The sequence below is a fragment of the Pongo abelii genome, chromosome 2 (assembly GCF_028885655.2).
Source record: "Pongo abelii isolate AG06213 chromosome 2, NHGRI_mPonAbe1-v2.0_pri, whole genome shotgun sequence".
Lineage (NCBI taxonomy): Eukaryota > Metazoa > Chordata > Mammalia > Primates > Hominidae > Pongo > Pongo abelii.
In genome coordinates this window covers 5,427,600-5,445,185 of record NC_085928.1, presented here as the reverse complement: position 1 = coordinate 5,445,185, position 17,586 = coordinate 5,427,600, and the positions used below count along the sequence as shown (strand labels likewise).

The following is a 17,586-nucleotide window of genomic DNA, read 5'->3' as shown; positions in this document are numbered from 1 at the left end:
CCAAAGGAATCCCCAGGCAACCCCACCATACATACTTCCTCAAGAAGGCCTCAAAAGCCTGGAGGCAGGACTCCCGGAGCTCATCATCATCCAGGTTGCAGAAATCCTCCACCAGGGGCACCAGGCGGTCCAGGTGAGCCCCTGCAGGGCCAGGTGGGTCACTGAACCCAAGCCAGACACTCTCCCGGAATTCCCCCAGCCCACAGCACTCAGCCTGTCTCTGCACCTGCAGCCCTGACCACTGTAGATTCAACTCAGAGGTTTCATAGTCAAGCAAATGTGGGTTCTAGCCCTCACTCTGCCACCCAACTGCTATGGGACCTTGGGCAGGTCACATTTCTTTGACCTTAGTCAGCTGATCTTCACAACAAGGATAACAATGCCTCCCGGGCAGAGATTTTGTGAAGATAAATTATATAAAGATAAATAGCTTAGGCCAGGCACGGTGGCTCATGCCTGTAATCCCAGCATTTTGGGAGTCCAAGGAAGGCGGATCACGAGGTCAGGAGATCGAAACCATCCTGGCTAACACGATGAAACCCTGTCTCTACTAAAAATACAAAAAATTAGCCGGGTGCAGTGGCATACACCTGTAGTCCCAGCTATTCAGGAGGCTGAGGCAGGAGAATTGCTTGAACCTGGGAGGTGGAGGTTGCAGTGAGACACAATAGCGTCACTGTACTCCAGCCTGGGAGACAGAGCGAGATTCTATCTCAAAAAAAAAAAAAAAAGATAAACAGCTTAGGCCGGGCGCGGTGGCTTACACCTGTAATCCCAGCACTTTGGGAGGCCGAGGCAGATGGATCATCTGAGGTCAGGAGTTCGAGACCAGCTTGGCCAACATGGTGAAACTCCATCTCTACTAAAAATACAAAAATTAGCTGCGCATGGCAGTGCGCCCCTGTAATCCCAGCTACTTGGGAGGCTGAGGCAGAATTGCTTGAACCTGGGAGGTGGAGGTTACAGTGAGCAGAGATTGTGCCACTGCACTCCAGCCTGGACAACAGAGCGAGACACAAGACTCAGTCTCAAAAAAAAAAAAAAAGAAGTTAAAAAAGCTTAGTCCAAGGCTGGGTGCAGTGGTTCACCCCTGTAATCCCAGCACTTTGGGAGGCCGAGGCGGGCAGATCATGGGATCACAAGGTCAGGGGTTCAAGACCAACCTGACCAACCAACATAGTGAAACCCCGTCTCTACTAAAAATACAAAAATTAGCTGGATATGGTAGCGTGCGCCTGTAGTGCCAGCTACTCAGGAGGCTGAGACAGGAGAATCACTTGAATCCGGGAGGCGGAGGTTGTGGTGAGCCAAGACTGCACCATTGCACTTCAGCCTGGGCAACAGAGCGAGACTCCGTCTCAAAAAAATAAATAAATAAAAAAGCTTAGTCCAGGCTCTGCACGAGCAGGCACTCGATAAGTAGCATCTGTTATCAAAACCATTATTCATGTCCTGGCCTAATTTCCTTTACTAGGTTTAAGTCCGTGGATAGGAGAAAGGGAGGCAGGTACTGCCCTAATAGACCAGGCAACAGGGGTTCCTGCCTGGTCTCCAGGCTTTAGAGCACTCCACTCATGCCCTTCTCCAGCCATACCCCTTCCCCACAGCATAAGAAGAGACATGCTGACCTAGAGACCCTCAACACTCCTAGACTCCATTCTGTCTGGGTATCTGGGGACCCGAGTTTCCTGCCCAGTGGATCCTGACCCCTTGTCAGAGCCTGCACAGGCCTCTTTCCCAGGTCCATGCAACCAAGGATGGCTGAGGGCTGGCTGCTGTTTGGGAGAAATGGGACAGGGTGTGGCCATGTCAGCTGGGGTTGTCCCCACCGTGTGCCTGCAAGGCCCCTTGCAGTGAGAGAGCCAGGGGTTGGGAGGGGCTGACCGTAGGCCAATTCTATCCAAACTGTCTTGGTATAGTCAGAACTCCAAGGTGTCTGAGGATACATTCAAACCTGATTGCAGCTTTCCATTTCTAAAAAACTAATCTATAGTGACAGAAAGCAGATCAGTGGCTTCCTGGACAAGGCAGAGAGCTGGACTGCAAATGGACACAAGGAAGCTTTTGGGGGTGATGGAAAGATTTCATGGATATACACAAAGGTCAAAACACACTGAATTGCACACTTTAAATAGTGCGGTTTATTGTATGCACATTAAATTGTTTCTTAAAAATTCAAACTTGGCTCACGGGCTGTTACTAAGATAGCTTTGTCAAAGTGGGAGAAGAGAACATAGTCTAACAGTTTAGTGGCATGACCTAAAATTGTAATTACCAGCCAGCCTCCAGGTCTCAGAAGTGATTGATCCAACCCCCTTCTCTGAACCATCTGCACTCAGCAGGGGCTCAGGCCGGGTGGTTTGTCGAGCTCAGGGCCCGCCCTGCGCCTCTCAAGCCCTGTCCGGCCCCAACCTCTGCGTTTCAGCGGCTTCAGCCGCACCGGCTGAGGCGGCGGCCCGCCCCAGGCCCCACCCACCACGTCAGCCCAGGCCCCGCCCCAACCTCCCTGCCAAGGCAGACGGCCCACCCTCAGGCCCTGGCTGCACGGCGGCCCAAGCTGCACCCCCTTACCGAGTCATTGACTCACCCTAAGCTCCGCCCACCATGCCAGCCCAGGCCCCGCCCCGCCCCGCCCCCTTACCGAGGCGGTGGCCGGCCTGGCGGCCGACGCTGCCCAAACATTGGATCAGGGTGCGGATGGCAGCCGGGCTGGTGGGCACCCGCGGGCCTGGCAGCCGTTCCAGTAGGTGGTCAGCGAGCTCGACGAAGAGGTCGGTGCTGCAGGCGGCCGCCAGGTGGCCAAGCGCTCCGACCGCTCGCTTGCGCACCGCCAGGCGCGGGCTGCTCAGCTGTGGCAGCAGACAGTGCAGGAGGCTGGCGTGGAAGGCGCCCAGCGGGGCACCCAGCCTGGGGAGCACGAGGGGGCATCAGGCCGGTCGCACTCCGCGGGCAGCCTGGGCCAGGCTCCGCCCCTCTCCCCATTCTCTCCCGGCCTCCTTCCCAGGATTATGGCAACTCAATGACCCTTGCAAAAGAGGTGCCCTGCAACTGTGAGGAGGAATTATTTTAATTACTTTTGTTACATGAGAGAAAGCGGAGAGAGAAAGGGACTTCTCAGCAGTGCAAAGCCTGGCTCCCAGCCGAGGGAAAGACCTGATAGGGTAAAGCATGGGGGATCTAGTAAGGCTGTCCCTATTTCTTGGAAGTCTAGGCCTTGCCTCAATACCATCCCCTTCTGTCCATCCTCCTCGCTAAGACCAGAGCAGTATAAACTCTACTTCTCACCTGGTCACTCCTCTGCTTAACTCCTTCCATGGCTCCCTAGTGCCTTTGGAGATGCTGAGCTCTGGGCTCAAGACAAGAGGCAACACCAGAGAATGGTTTCTGCGCACACAGCACAGCCCCTGCCTGCCTCAGCAGCTTCTATCCACACCTTCAAACGAGGCCCGTGCATTTTCTGTCCTGTAAACATCCTGAGACCTTTTCTTTCTCACTTTACAGAAACACACTCACCTTACCCTCCCTTATTTCTATGTCCTACCCAACCCCCTCTCCTAGGTTTCATTTGTTTGTCTGTTCACCTGCTAAGTGACAGGGACTGTGCTGGAAGCCAGGGTGAACAAGACAGACTGATCCTGGGACCTGCCCTCATGGAGTGTGTGGTTGAGTGAGCGCCTCCCAGGAGCCTCAAGTTCAACATGCCCCAGCTTGAATCTATCACCTTCCTCCCCACACACCTGCTGTTGGCTCCCGGAGTGCACCCCATCACAGCACCTCTGTCTGCCCCTGCCAGTTACTAAAGGCAGAACCCTAGGGGTCAGCCTCCAGTCCCTGCCTCCCCTGCCCACTCCAAGTCCTGTGGAGTCTACCTCCTGAATACAACCCGAATTGCTTTCCCTATAGCAGCCTCTTAATCAATACCCTGCCTGTTCAATCCTCTCCCACCTACTCTCCACTGCAGAAAGATCACAGTAGAACACACAAATACTCACCCCCGCCCCATGGCTCCTGGCCAGCCCTCCACCTCATCTCTCCATACCCACCTCTCCACATTACAGCCTGCCCCACGACCCCTGGCAGACTCTGGGACCCCAAGTCTTCCCCTGTCTCTGCCTTCTGGACTGGGGGCAGTCTCCCCTCCAGCATCCTCTTTATACCTGCCCAAACTCAGCTAAGTCCTGCCCCTCCTCGAAGGCTCAGCTCTAGCAGCACCCTCTTTTAGAAGCTCCTCACTCCCAACTGGACTGGGGGCTCCTCTGAGCTCCTATCAGCCCTGCTCTTATCCTTACTGTTGTGCTTACTCCATTCACAGTTTTATACATGTCTGTGAACTCCTCCCTAGGAATAACGAAGACTGATCTAACCCCATGTTCCCAACACTAGGCCAGCACCTGACATTTTTCTGGCCAGAGCAGGTGTTCAAGTCGTGGGAGGTTTTACTGATCGTGTGACCACATCACCTCTCAGAGCCTGTAAAATTGTGACAATTGAGTTCTCCTTTACGAGGCTGCTGGGATGATTAAGGAGCCCCGAGCACAGGGCCTGGTGTGCAGTAGGTGCTAGCTCTGTGATTTGAGTCCCTCCCTGTCCCCTTTTACCCACTCTTCCTTAATACCCAAGGTGGCCTCCCACACCTGCTCAGCATGTCAGAGAGGATGTCCAGGGCTTCCAGCTGCACAGCCACATCCTCCTGCTGGGCAATGGCACTGGTGAGCTGGCCTGTGATCTTCCGGCACACGTTGGTGGCCAGCCCGGAGCCTGCACAGGGCACAAGGTGGGCACAGTGAGGCCCTGGCCTGGGGGAAAGGAAGCCTCCACCACTAGTCTGCCTCTGCTCTGGCTGTGTTCCTGAGCCCACATCCCCGGGAATCTTACCAGGGCTCCAGAGGTCCCAGGTTTGACCCAGAGTCTGGCCAAAATAAAGGAGACAGCTAGGGGAGCTGCAGAGCTGATGGCTGAGCTTCTGGGTGACTTACACACACCCAAGCCCTTCTTCCTTTCCCCATTCCACTAGGGAGGCAGGGAAAGTTAAACACTTCCTTTCCTGCCTCCCTTGCTGCTGGGAGTGGCTGGGTGATCCAGCTCTTGCCAGTGAGATATAAGTGGAAGTCTTCTGGGGGCTTCTGGGAAAACGTGTGCTTTCCCTATAAAGGGAGGGGACATGGGGCAAGACCTGAACCCTGTCAATATTGAGCCACTAAATGAACTGCTACAAAAATGGAATGGCTGATTCCTCCAGGATTGCCATGTGAGGAAAAACCACCCCTGATTTCTTTAAACTGCTGTTAGTTAGATTTCATCACCTGAGCTAAAAGCATTCCTAACTGACACAGAACCATGAACTTAAACTGAGCTGGGCCTGAATTCTCTGCCCTGCTTACTAGCTGAGTGACCTCAGGTATGTCTCTTCAACTCTCTGAGCCTCAGTGTTTTTTTTGGTTTTTTGTTTGTTTTTTACCATAAACTAGGACAAATACTAACAGTACCTAGTCCTGGGGACCTGAGTACCTGTGGCTGCAGGTGGGAGCTCCGAGAGGACGGTCTTGAGGCCAATGCCGGCGATGTCTCGCAGCTGCTCCTTGTCTGACCGCATGTTGGTGCACAGGGTGTCCACGATGGTCTCCACCTGGTACTCCTTCACTTTGCCCACCAGAGGACCCAGGCTGAGCAGGGAATGGGAAGGTGAGTCCAAGGGCACAAGGTTCAGCCTGAGTCAGGCTGCCCCTTTATGTCCCCTCATGCTCCTGGGGCCACACATGCTGAGGAAAAGGCCTCAGATCATCAGGGGAGCCCCTGTTTGGCCAGAAAGAGGTACTCTCTGGCTATGCCAACATCGTTCCTGGGACCTCCCAAACCTACATTTCTTCTTGTGTTTTACGTCTCAGGTAATGGCCAAATAGTGCTCCAGAGCAAGGGTTCTCAAACTTGAAGGTGCATCTGAATCTCCTGGAGGGCTTGTTAAAACAGATTGCTGGCCCCACCCCGAGTTTCAGAGTCAGGAAGGCTATCTAGGTGTGGCCTGACAGTGTGCATTTCTAGCAAGCTCCCAGTTGAGGCTGATACTGTAGGTGGTCCAGGGAGCACACTTGGAGAACCTCTGCCTTAGAGGTTTGCTTCTCAAAGTTTGGTGGTGGGTTAGCATTGGCAACGCCACGCAGGAGCTTGTTCAGGATGTGGAATCTCAGGCCCTACCCTACCCTAGATCTACTGAGCCAGGATCTGTAGCGCCACAAGGTCCCCAGGTGATTCCAATGCACAGAAAGTGTAAAAACAGTGCACTAGACGCCCTGGTTCTCAGCCTTAGTTGCTATCACCTGGGTCTCTGAAAAATGCCTACCTGGGCACTGCCCTCAGAGAGTCTGAGTTAATTGGTTTCAGGTGTGGCCTGGAGGGGGTTGGGGGAGGGCTTTTAAAATTCCCCAGGTGATTCTAACATGCAGTCGAGGCTGACAACCTCTGCCCTACCTGAATGGTTCTCAGACATTGGTGTGCATCAGAATGCAGATTCCAGGGTGCTATAGTCTCATCCTCTGCCCCAGCTCCCTTCCTGCTCCATCCCCTGAATCTGAATCCCTGGGCAGGGAATACAGGGTTTCAACAAGGGCTTCAGGTGACTGCAATGCACAATGGTTTTCTTTTTTCTTGATTTTTTTTGAGATGAGGTCTCGCTCTGTTGCCCAGGCTGGAATACAGTGGCGTGATCATAGCCCATTGCAGCCTCAAACTCCTGGGCTCAAGCGATCCTCCTACATAGATGAGATTACATATTCAAGCCACCATGCTTGGCTAATTTCTTTTTTTTAGTGTCTCGCTATGTTGCCCAGGCTGGTCTTGAACTGCTGGCCTCAAGTGATCCTCTTGCCTCAGCCTCCAGAATAGCTAGGACTACAGGCATGTGCACCATGGTTTTCAAACCTTGGCTCTCTCAACTTCCTTCTCCACAGCTCCTCTGTCTACGTAATCATGGAGTCCTCCATCCTACCTCCTTTAGCACTGGTTCCCACTAGGAGTAATACCGCCTTGGCAATTTATGGGGGTCCTTGGTCATCAAAACTATTGAGTTAGTACTTCTGGCCTTTAAGGGGGTGGGGAGCAGGAACGGCAGAAAGACAATAATGTAAAACAAAGCATTGTCCATGCCCTGCAAGAGATTCTAACATCCCAATGGGCATTTGTATAGGCAAAAGGCCTTTCTATAATTATCTGAGTCTAAAATTTCATTTTATACATAGACATAAAATACTTTTTACATTACTTTTTAATATACCACATTCTAGATTTTCCAAGAATGCAATTTTCAGGTAAATTGAAGGAAAATTCTACTTTGTTCTCTGGGAAACTTTATTGGGAGACGGTCACTCACTTTAGAAAATCCTGGCTGGGCGTGGTGGCTCATGCCTGTAATCCAAGCACTTTGGGAGGCCAAGACAGGCAGATCACTTGAGGTCAGGAGTTCAAGACCAGCCTGGCCCAAATGGTGAAACCCCGCCTCTACTAAAAATACAAAAATTAGCCGGGTGTGGTGGTGCATGCCTGTAATGTCAGCTACTCAGGAGGCTGAGACATGGGAATCGCTTGAACCTGGGAGGGGGAGGTCACAGTGAGCTGAGATTGCACCACTGTATTCTAGCCTGAGTGACAAAGTGAGACTCTGTCTCAAAAAAAAAAAAAAAAAAAAGAAAATCTTGCCACTAAGAGCAATGCCTCCAATTCTGAAACCTGAGTCCCCAACACCCCGTCTGTATCTGTACTCACGATGAGTTCACATGTAGATGCAGGCTTCTCGTGACTTCATCACTTCTACCATCACAGTGCCCAAGCACGCATACATGGAAACACACACTACTTTACTATAAACTACATTCCTTCTAGTTTGCCTTTATGGTTATGGTTAGGGCATTATGTGTAGAGGTAGGTTTTATAATGTATGGATTTCATTTCCTAATAGGAAAACGGTATTACAAACTATTTGTTATAAAAAGGTATCGGTTCTGCTGGTGGGAAACCCATCCTAAGTCTACTCCATGACCAGAAAGACATTCCCAGCTCATAAACTTCTCCATGTGACCTTCCTACATAAAACCCTTTACTGAATTCCCTCTGCTCTTGGGATCACGTTGCAATTCATTAACATGCCCCAAAAGAATGCCTGGACCCAGCTCACAGACAGTGGTTTGAGAGACAGTGCCCAATTCTCTCACCCTGTTGTCCCTTGATCCCTGGCATTCTATTTAAAATTACCCAGGTGATGCTAACCTGCAGTCAAGGTTGACAACCTCTGCCCTACACTAGTGGTTCTCAGGTGTGGGTTTAAGAATGACCCTACCACACAAGCATTCCCATGTGCTCTGCACATACCCTTGTCTTGTCTTTTTCTACTTGAGATAACTGGCCAACGTCTCAGGATCACAGCCTCACAGTGATCTAAGGCTGGGGCTTTTAGGACCTCTCCCAGTCCCATGTGCCCTAAGCCTTTTTTGTTTGTTTGTTTTTTGTTTTTGAGATGGAGTTTTTGCTCTTGTTGCCCAGGCTGGAGTGCAATGGTGCAATCTTGGCTCACTGCAATCTCTGCCTCCTGGGTTCAAGCGATTCTCCTGCCTCAGCCTCCCAAGTAGCTGGGATTACAGGCATGCACCACCATGCCTGGCAACTTTTTTTTTAAATTATTATTTAGTAGAGACAGGGTTTCACCATGTTGGTCAGGCTGGTCTCAAACTCCTGACCTCAGGTGATCCACCCGCCTTGGCCTCTCAAAGTGCTGGGATTACAGGCATGAGCCACCGCACCCAGCCTTTAAGCCTTTACCACCTTGATGTGTGTCAGCTTGACCTTCCCAGCATTTACATCTGTCTGAGGGCTTTCTCTGGCTGGACGTGGCAGGAAGTGGACAACCCTCCATCCTACCCCAGAAGCAGCCCTTAACCAATGACTACCAGGGAGCTGGTGGATTAATACCCCAGCTCCCTTACCCTTTGAGTGGGAAAAGTCCAAGGGGCATGTCCTATACTGTGTCGCAGAGGTCCCCATGGGGTTAAGCTCATCAGGCCCACTGTGGTCACTTGCTTCGTACCATACCCTCGATTGGTCCTCTTCCCTTTCCTGCCTCACTTCCCTACTCCTCCACCATGTTTCCTGGGATCACCTCCCAAATAAACTTAGATTTGAATCCTTGTCTCAGCATCTTCTTCTGGGAAAACTCAGACTAAAGTACCATTCAACAAGAGCTGCTCAGCAGGTCTCCTCTGTGAGGCTGTACCCCAAAGGGACAAGGGTCCCCAGGATGCTCCCACACCAGGTAGGGCCCCTTCTCCTGCTCCACCGAGGCTGGCACTCACCACTTGACAGCCAGGTTCTGCACCTCACCATTCTTGTCCTCCAGGAGCCGGAGCAGCATCTTCACCACCTTGCGCTCGCTGTCCTCGTCTAGCTGAATGGAGTCCTTCTGCAACTCCGACATCAGGTCGCTGGTGGCCATGAACCTGCACAGGGAGGGCGGAGGAGGATTGCTGAGCAGCTCCTGGGCCCTGGTGGATTTGGGCAGTACCTCAGGGTTCCCCTAGAAGTAGACCTTAATACAAAGATTCGAGGTCAAATGCAGTCCTGTGTCACATAATGATGTTTTGGCAAGTGACAGGCAACATATACAATGGTTGTCCCATAAGATTATAATGGAGCTGGCCGGGCGCAGTGGCTCATGCCTGTAATCCCAGCACTTTGGGAGGCCGAAGTGGGCAGATCACAAGGTCAGGAGATCAAGACCATCCTGGCTAACAAGGTGAAACCCAGTCTCTACTAAACAAAATATAAAAAATTAGCCGGGCGTGATGGCAGGCACCTGTAGTCCCAGCTACTCGGGAGGCTGAGGCAGGAGAATGGCGTGAACCCGGGAGGCGGAGCTTGCAGTGAGCCGAGATCATGCCACTGCACTCCAGCCTGGGTGACAGAGCGAGACTCCAAAAAAAAAAGATTATAATGGAGCTGCCCTATACAGGCATGCCATTTTAATCTTTTCTATCTTATTTTTACAGTAACTTTTCTATGTTTAGACACACAAATACCACTCCGTTACAACTGCCTACAGTACTCAATACAGGTTTGTAGCCTAGGAGCAACAGGCCACACCATATAGCCTGGGAGTGTAGTAGGCTCTACCATCTAGGTTGTGTAAGCACACTCTATGAGGTTCACACAAGGACAAAATCACCTAAGGATGCACTTCTCAGAATGTCTCGCCGTCGTTAAGTGCCACATGACGGTGGATTATTTGGGCAGTGGGCATGGTTGGGCTATAAGGAGACCCACATATGTGTGACACCAACTGCCACATGGTGGCAGACTAGGAATGGCTCCGCATGCTGGCTAAATGCATAATGTTTCAGGGTTGGTGGCTCCCGCCTCAGCCATTTATGCAGTGTGAACTTGGGCAAGTCATTTCACCTCTCCAAGCCTTAGTTTACCTGTCTGAAAACGGGGATGAGACTAGTACCTGCCTCATGGGGTTTTAAGTGCACCTGGTGAGCGCTCAGTAAATGGCACTGCCATTATTATAATGGCACAGGACATCATCCACATCTCCCAACAGCTGAGAAAGGGATGCCAGAAGGTTGTTTTGTTTTGTTTTGTTTTTTGAGACAGAGTCTTGCTCTGTTGCCCAGGCTGGAGTGCAGTGGCGCGATCTTGGCTCACGGCAAGCTCCGTCTCCCGGGTTCACGCCATTCTCCTGCCTCAGCCTCCCGAGTAGCTGGGACTACAGGCGCCCGCCACCACGCCCGGCTAATTTTTTGTAATTTTAGTAGAGATGGGGTTTCACTGTGTTAGCCAGGATGGTCTTGATCTCCTGACCTCGTGATCCGCCCACCTAGGCCTCCCAAAATCCTAGGATTACAGGCGTGAGCCACTGCGCCCAGCCAAGGGATGCCAGAAGGTTGAACAGACACCTTGTGTCCAAGTCAGAGCTAGAGGCCTGTCTACCAAACAGATGGAGGAGGGCGAGCCCTGTCCACTCCCATCTCAGAGAACCGGCTCAGTCCCTGCCCTTAGAGCAGTGGATCTCCAGCTATAGCCAGCATCAGAATCACCAGCAGGGCTTGTTAAATAATACTAGGCCCCATTCCCAGAGTTTCTGAATCAGCAGGTCTGAGCTGGGGCCCAGGAATCCGCATTTCTAACAAATTCCTGGATGACACTGAGTGTCAGGGACCACACTTTGAAAACCACTGCCCTACGCCATGCTGATGGGCACAGGCATATTTTAGAGACCAGCACCAATAGTTGACTGGCTCACTGACCTAGGGTGGGCAACAGAGGCAAGGGCTACCCACCCAGAGGTGGGGGATTCGTGGGGCCTGACACCAAAAGCCTGATGCTGTCCCAGGCATTTGAAACTGCGGTGGGCGTCTAAGCTGGAAGCCATGGAAAGTTGAGGTTGTGGCCATTATTGGGCACCATTCCCGCCAAAATTAAGAAGGTAGGAGCAGAGGCCTGAAACTAGTAGCCCTCAGCTGTGTCCAGCTTGCAAACATGTTTTCAAAAATTTAAATTACTTGTTAACATTTGAACATTGGGAGAGTTGACATAAAAATACTGACTTTGGCCTGGCATGGCGGCTCACGCCTGTAATCCCAGCACTTTAGGAAGCTGAAGCGGGTGGATCACCTGAGGTCAAAAAGTTCTAGATCAACCTGGCCAATATGGTGAAACCCCAAATACAATAATTAGCTGAGCACGGTGGCGGACACCTGTAATCCTAGCTACTGGGAAGGCTGAGGCAGGTGAATCACTTGAACCCGGGAGGCAAAGGTTGCAGTGAGCTGAGATCGCGCCACTGCACTTCAGCCTGGGTAACAGTGCGAGTCTCCGTCTCAAAAAAAAAAAAAAAAAAAAACTGATTTCCAGGCTGGGTGCAGCAGCTCACGCCTGTAATCCCAGCACTTTGGGAGGCCAAGGTCGCCGGATCACTTAAGGTCAGAAATTAGAGACCAGCCTGGCCAACATGGGGAAACCCCATCTCTACTAAAAACACGAAAATTAGCCAGGTGTGGTGGTGCACACCTGTAGTCCCAGCTACTTGGGAGGCTGAGGCAGGAGAATCACTTGAACCCAGGAGGCAGAGGTTGCAGTGAGCCAAGATCGTGCCACAGCACTCCAGCCTGGGTGAGAGAGTGAGACTCAAAAACAAAAACAAAAAACCAAAAACACTGACTTCCAGATTATCTTGAAAACAGAATATTTGAATACAACGGGGCCTACAATCCCTGGTGACAATACCTGACTAGAATCAGGTTGTGGCTGCCCTCTCCCCAGTTCACCTGGTCCCCACTAGGCCCACTTCACCCACTGACTGGCTCCTGCAGGCATGTGAGAGCGGAGTCTCAGGAGAAAACAGGACAGAGCAGCGAGGAGACACTGAGGCTGCCTCGGAGAAAGCCTCCAGCTTTTACTGACCCTGCTGGGCCACTCCACCACCCCACACTGGCCCTACTTTCCAGCATGGTTGAGCAAATCAACCAAGAGCCCTGACCCCAGCCTCCTGTGGCAAAGTCTATCACAGTTGGGATTCTGGCTCTCATCTGTGCAGACTCAGACCTGCTCCTAGATGTCACCGCAGCCCACAGTGCCCTGTTATCAGGGGTGGACTGGTCGATGTCCTATTTAACAGGTAGATTAGCCACAAGTTGCTAGGAGAGAGAATGAGGCTGGGCTGGCAGCATGGGCAGGATGGCAGGACTGACTGTGCCCACCTCTGGGCAAAGGTAAAGTGAAGGAGGAGGTTTGGATTTGAGCCAGGCCAAGGCCTGAGGTGGGCACATGCACCCCTACGTCTGCTCAGCTGAGGGGACATTCTGAGATGGCATGCAGGGTCTCCAAGTTGTGTTTCTGCTGCAGTCCATGGGGGCCCAGCTCAGCCTGGCAACCCAGGCGATGTGCCTCTTTGCCCAAGATAGGCCTCCTATCCCCGCTCTTCTTCTCCATCTGTTGAGCTCCTATTCACCCATCAAGAGCCCAGCTCAAATGTCCCAGCTCAAGGATGACTGACCTCCCTGCCCTACCCCCACATCCACAGCCCCTAAGCACAATGGTTCCCTGGACAGGATCCTTTCAGAGCACTCTGCACCCCTCCTTTATAGCACTTCTCACACTGCAATACAAGTCTGGCCACCAGAGCATCTTCTCCATTGGACTGTACACTCACTGAGGGCAGAGGCTCATCAGGTTTATCTCTGGGACTCCAGGCCTAACAAAGAACAGGTCTGCAGAGGGCTTTGTTGGGGAGGGTGAGAGTAGGAGGAGAGGTAGTGAGAGCGCTAGCCCTTAACAAAACTTACAGCCAAATAGTCCGAAGTCAGAAATCAACTCTTCTGAGGTATGCCTCAGCATTTCAGACACCCCTGGTTCCTGCAGACACTAGCTCTCGGAGAAAGCAAGCCATGTTTTATACGTGTATGTGTGCAGGGATGGGAGAGGGAAGGAAAAGTATATAATTTGGTGGATAAGAGCTTGAGCACCAAAGTTTGGCTTTAAGTGAGTATACTGGTCTTGCTGTTTATCAACTAGGTGACATTGGGCAACTACCTCCTTTTCTCTGGACCTCAGATTTTCTATATATAAAATGGGAACTTTTCTTTGCCCTACCTCATAGTATCCTTGGGAGGTTTCAATAGGACAATCTAGCTCTTAGCATGAGGTAGTAAGAAAACTAGGCTCAGGGAGGCTGCACAAACTGCCTAAGGTAACAGCAAACTGGGCGGAAAACCAGCCCACCACACAGGTCTCCTGGCTTTTCAACCAATACTACTGTGTTTTCAAGAAATGACTTGGTAATTCCTGCAAGACCCACAAGTTTTGACTGCTGGAGCCTCCGTGGTAACGGGGCACCTCCTGCCCATAAAGCCAGGGCCCAGGAAGAACAGGAAACAAAGATCTCCTCCACCCCACCTGGGACCCCATTTGCAGTCACTGCCCCGCTCCAGGAACCAGAGGACACAGTCTCAGTTTCATTACCGAGAAACCTAGAGGCAACTCGGCTGAAACCCTTGGCCACACGGGCGCCTGGACAGCTGGTCTGCAGGACCCAGCACCCTGGTATTCGGACTTTAAAAATAGACACCATTCTCACATGCTTGGGGTGGTTTTAAGTGTTCTCCAGGCCACTGGCAGAGACAGGCTGAAAGGGCTTCTCGGGCTCTAGCTGGCAGGGCCAACTCCCTCTCCCAGGGACTGGACCAGAGGCCTGAGAGACACTAGCGCAAATTCCCTAGGCCACTAGCCAGCTCTGTGACCTTGGGCAAGTCACTGCACTCCTCCAAGCCTCCGGAAAACAGGAAGAACAATCACTACCACCCATGGGTGGACTGAGATTACACGTGGAGTGCACAGTAGGGAGCCTGGGACCCAGCGAACATTCACTAAGCACCTACTGTGTACCCAGCACAGGTGTTGGGGCACTAAGAGGAAGTGCATAGTCCCGGTGGCCCAGGAGCTCAGGGTCTCCCAGGGCTGAAAAGTGATCTAGCAGAAACACGAGGGGAGGCATGATGGGAGCTGAAAGGAGGTACCTAATCCTGCCTGGGGTCAAGAGTTACAGGAGCTATCAGATGAAGGGAGGAGGTCAAGGGAGAGCAAAGAATCCCCCTAGTGAAGGTCTAGAGAGGGGACAGGGCATGGCAGATGTTGGATGTGCACAGAATCATAACAGTGTCCGTTTATTAAGCACCGACCTAGTGCCTGCTATGAACCTGAGCATTTCACATGTACTCTCTTATTTCATCCTTACCCCAATCCTCAGAGATGGGTTCTGTTATCCCCATTTTATAGAAACAGAAGCACAGGGAGACTCATGGGGGTTAAGTTACTTGTCCATGGTCACACAGCCAGTGAGTGACGGCAGCTGGGATCTGAAGCCAAGACCTTGGATCCCAGGCTCTATTAATGTGGGGGGCTCTTGAGGGGTACTGAGGAATGGGCTGCAGGAGAAGAGTAGGAGTCAGACTACCAGAGCAGGTCTCAGTCTCCTCACCTGTCAAGGGGCTGGAATCAGAGGACCTCACTAAGATCTTGGCCTCTGTATTAGACTGGCCTGGATTTGGACTAAGTCTCCCACTTGCTGGCTTTGTGACTGAACCTACGCCCTTCATGCCTCTGAGACTCAGTTTCCCTATCTGTAAAATGGGGATAAAGTGAAAAAATGTTCATTGAGTCTCCAAGGTCTTCTTTCAGCTGGAGGGGCCAGAACTGGCCATGAGACCATGGGCCAATCCCTTTTCCTCCCTGGGCCTCAGTTTCCCCGGAGAATGCAGGTGGAAACTCATTGGACCAGATGTTTCCACCGTTCTTTTCAGCTCTATTCCTGTGGTTCTGTGATGCTGTGAGAGGGGGAAAGAAGATAAAAGGGAGTGGGGAAGGAGAGTGGCACACAAAACCTAGAAGGTCCCATCCTAACCATCACCTACCTGTGACTGGAAAGCCAGACTCAGCCCAGCCCCCTCCTTTAGGCTGGGTCTGAACAATCCCAGGAGGGGAGGGAGAGGGGGAGGGAGGGGTCCGGGTGATGTTGAGAAGGAGGCATCACCGAGGGTGCCAGTGAGAAAGTCAGCTGGGGGTTGCGGTCCCGGGAAGGGTCCGGGTTCAATGCGGAGGAGAGGCAGGTGCTAGGGTCGCCAGGGAGAGGCGTAGGGCTTCACTGTGGGCTCGCTGAAGGTGGCGGGGGCGGGGGGGAGGGGGCGCTGGGGCATCAGTTGCGGGGGAAGAAGGGGGCCGGACACACACTAGGGAGGAGAGGCCGAGGCAGGGTGCAGAGGGGTGGAGCTGGGGCTCTGATCGGGGGTGAGAAGTAGGGCTGAAGCCTGCACAGTGGGAGACGAAGCAGGGACTGGAGTCGCGGAGGGGCAGGACGGCCACTAGGGGAGAACGGCCGGAGCTTCGGTGGGGACCACGAGGCAGGAGTGGGTCTGTTGGGAGGGGGCGCAGCTTAATGCAGGGAGAAGGGAGAAGAGGCAGGGGGCTGCATGGTCATGGGGGATGGGCTGGCGCTTCGGGAGGGGAAGAAGGCCCCCGGCTTCACAGCGGGAAGGAGAGGCGGGGGCCGGCAGCGGGGTGCACCTGAAGTCCTTGTCGCTGGACGTCATCTTCTCCAGGAGGCTGGAGATGTGGAAGGCGGCGGTGCTCATTGTGGCTGCGCGCCGCGGGGCCGGCCGGCGGGAGGGAATATGGCGGCGCGGGCGCCCCCTCCCTCGCCAGCTGCGCGGGCTGCGCTCACCAGACAGAAATAGCAGCTCCCGCCCCGCCCCGTGCTCACGCCTTGGCCATGGCGGCCGCGGGAGGCGGGCGGGCCTGGGCCTGGCTTGGTGGTCTTGGCCCCGGCCCCAGCCCCTGCCCTGCTGACAGCGCAGCGCCGGATTGCACACCCCCCCAGAGACGGGGAGCTCACTACCCGGCCACCGCCTCGTTATTCCCGTAGGTGCCAGCTCTGTCTTGCAGCATGGACATGATATCAGAGAGTCTCAGGTTCAAATCCCAGTTCTGCCTCTTCTTCTGTGTAGCCTTGGCCAAGTTACTTTACCTCTCTTGAGCCTCCGCTTTCTCATCTGTAGGCATTCAAGAAACAGGAGCTATCAACCAAAGCTGGTCAGGCCAACCAAAGGACCCCTCACCCAATCCCCTCATCCACGATGCTTGCCCGCCCCTGAGCTACACAGGATCTGGGGAATGAACTGAGTCACACAAGGCCCCCTGCCTGGCATCCCCAACCCTCAGGACGGCAGGGTCAGTTTCTTCATTTTTTTTAGCAATGCAACTGAGGCCGAGAAGCAAAGGGATTTGCTGAGGGTCACACAGCCAATGAATCTGGGATGGAGTCAGGATTGACTACAGATCCCTTAATATCCTGCGCAACAATCCTTCCATAAACAGCCAGGAGGCTGCTGGATGGGAAAGGGAGTAGTGTGTGCTTCAGAGCCAGACAAGCCTGGCTTCAAATCTCTGCTAGGCTCCTTCCTGGCTGTATGACCTTGGGATAATGAAAAAACCTCTCTGGGCTATGTTTTTCTCACTCATAAGGATAAAAGAAATCTTTATTCACTTTGGGAGGCCAAGGCGGGCGGATCACGGGTCAGGAGATCAAGACCATCCTGGCTAATACAGTGAAACCCCGTCTCTACTAAAAATACAAAAAATTAGCCGGGCGTGGTGGCAGGCGCCTGTAGTCCCAGCTACTCGGGAGGCTGAGGCAGGAGAATGGCGTGAACCTGGGAGGCGGAGCTTGCAGTGAGCCGAGATTGCGCCACTGCACTCCAGCCTGGGCGACAGAGCAAGACTCCGTCTCAAAAAAAAAAAAAAGTCTTTATTAAATTGACACCCGCCTTGAACACCTGTTATTATGAGGTACCTAGGTTCTAGACCAAAGCTAACAGAATACTGCAATGTTGAAAATGTTCTCCATCTTCAGTATAGTATCTAATATGATAGCCACTAGCCACATGTGGCTATTGAGCACTTGAAATGGAATTAGTGTGACTGGGGAACCAAATTCTTATTTATATTTATTTTTCATTAATTTAAGTTTAAATAGCCCACTATGGGTAGTGGCTA

At 52.6% G+C, this 17,586-nt stretch overlaps 1 protein-coding gene across 2 annotated transcripts in view; it reads right to left on the bottom strand.

Annotated features, from left to right (window-relative positions):
• CAND2 (cullin associated and neddylation dissociated 2 (putative)) overlaps window positions 1-16,229 on the bottom strand; it is a 38,637-nt gene extending 22,408 nt beyond the window's left edge. The window contains exons 1-6 of one of the 2 annotated variants that reach the window (XM_002813120.6): window positions 16,099-16,229; window positions 9,336-9,479; window positions 5,509-5,663; window positions 4,635-4,758; window positions 2,642-2,907; window positions 36-141 (exon numbers count right to left, since the gene is read on the bottom strand). In XM_002813120.6, coding sequence (XP_002813166.5) covers window positions 36-141; window positions 2,642-2,907; window positions 4,635-4,758; window positions 5,509-5,663; window positions 9,336-9,479; window positions 16,099-16,166 — 863 coding nt within the window. In that variant the 5' untranslated portion in view covers window positions 16,167-16,229. The remainder of the gene's footprint in view (window positions 1-35; window positions 142-2,641; window positions 2,908-4,634; window positions 4,759-5,508; window positions 5,664-9,335; window positions 9,480-16,098) is intronic. The other variant, XM_054551245.2, reaches the window with a different exon arrangement.
• Between the last annotated feature and the right edge of the window lie 1,357 nt (window positions 16,230-17,586).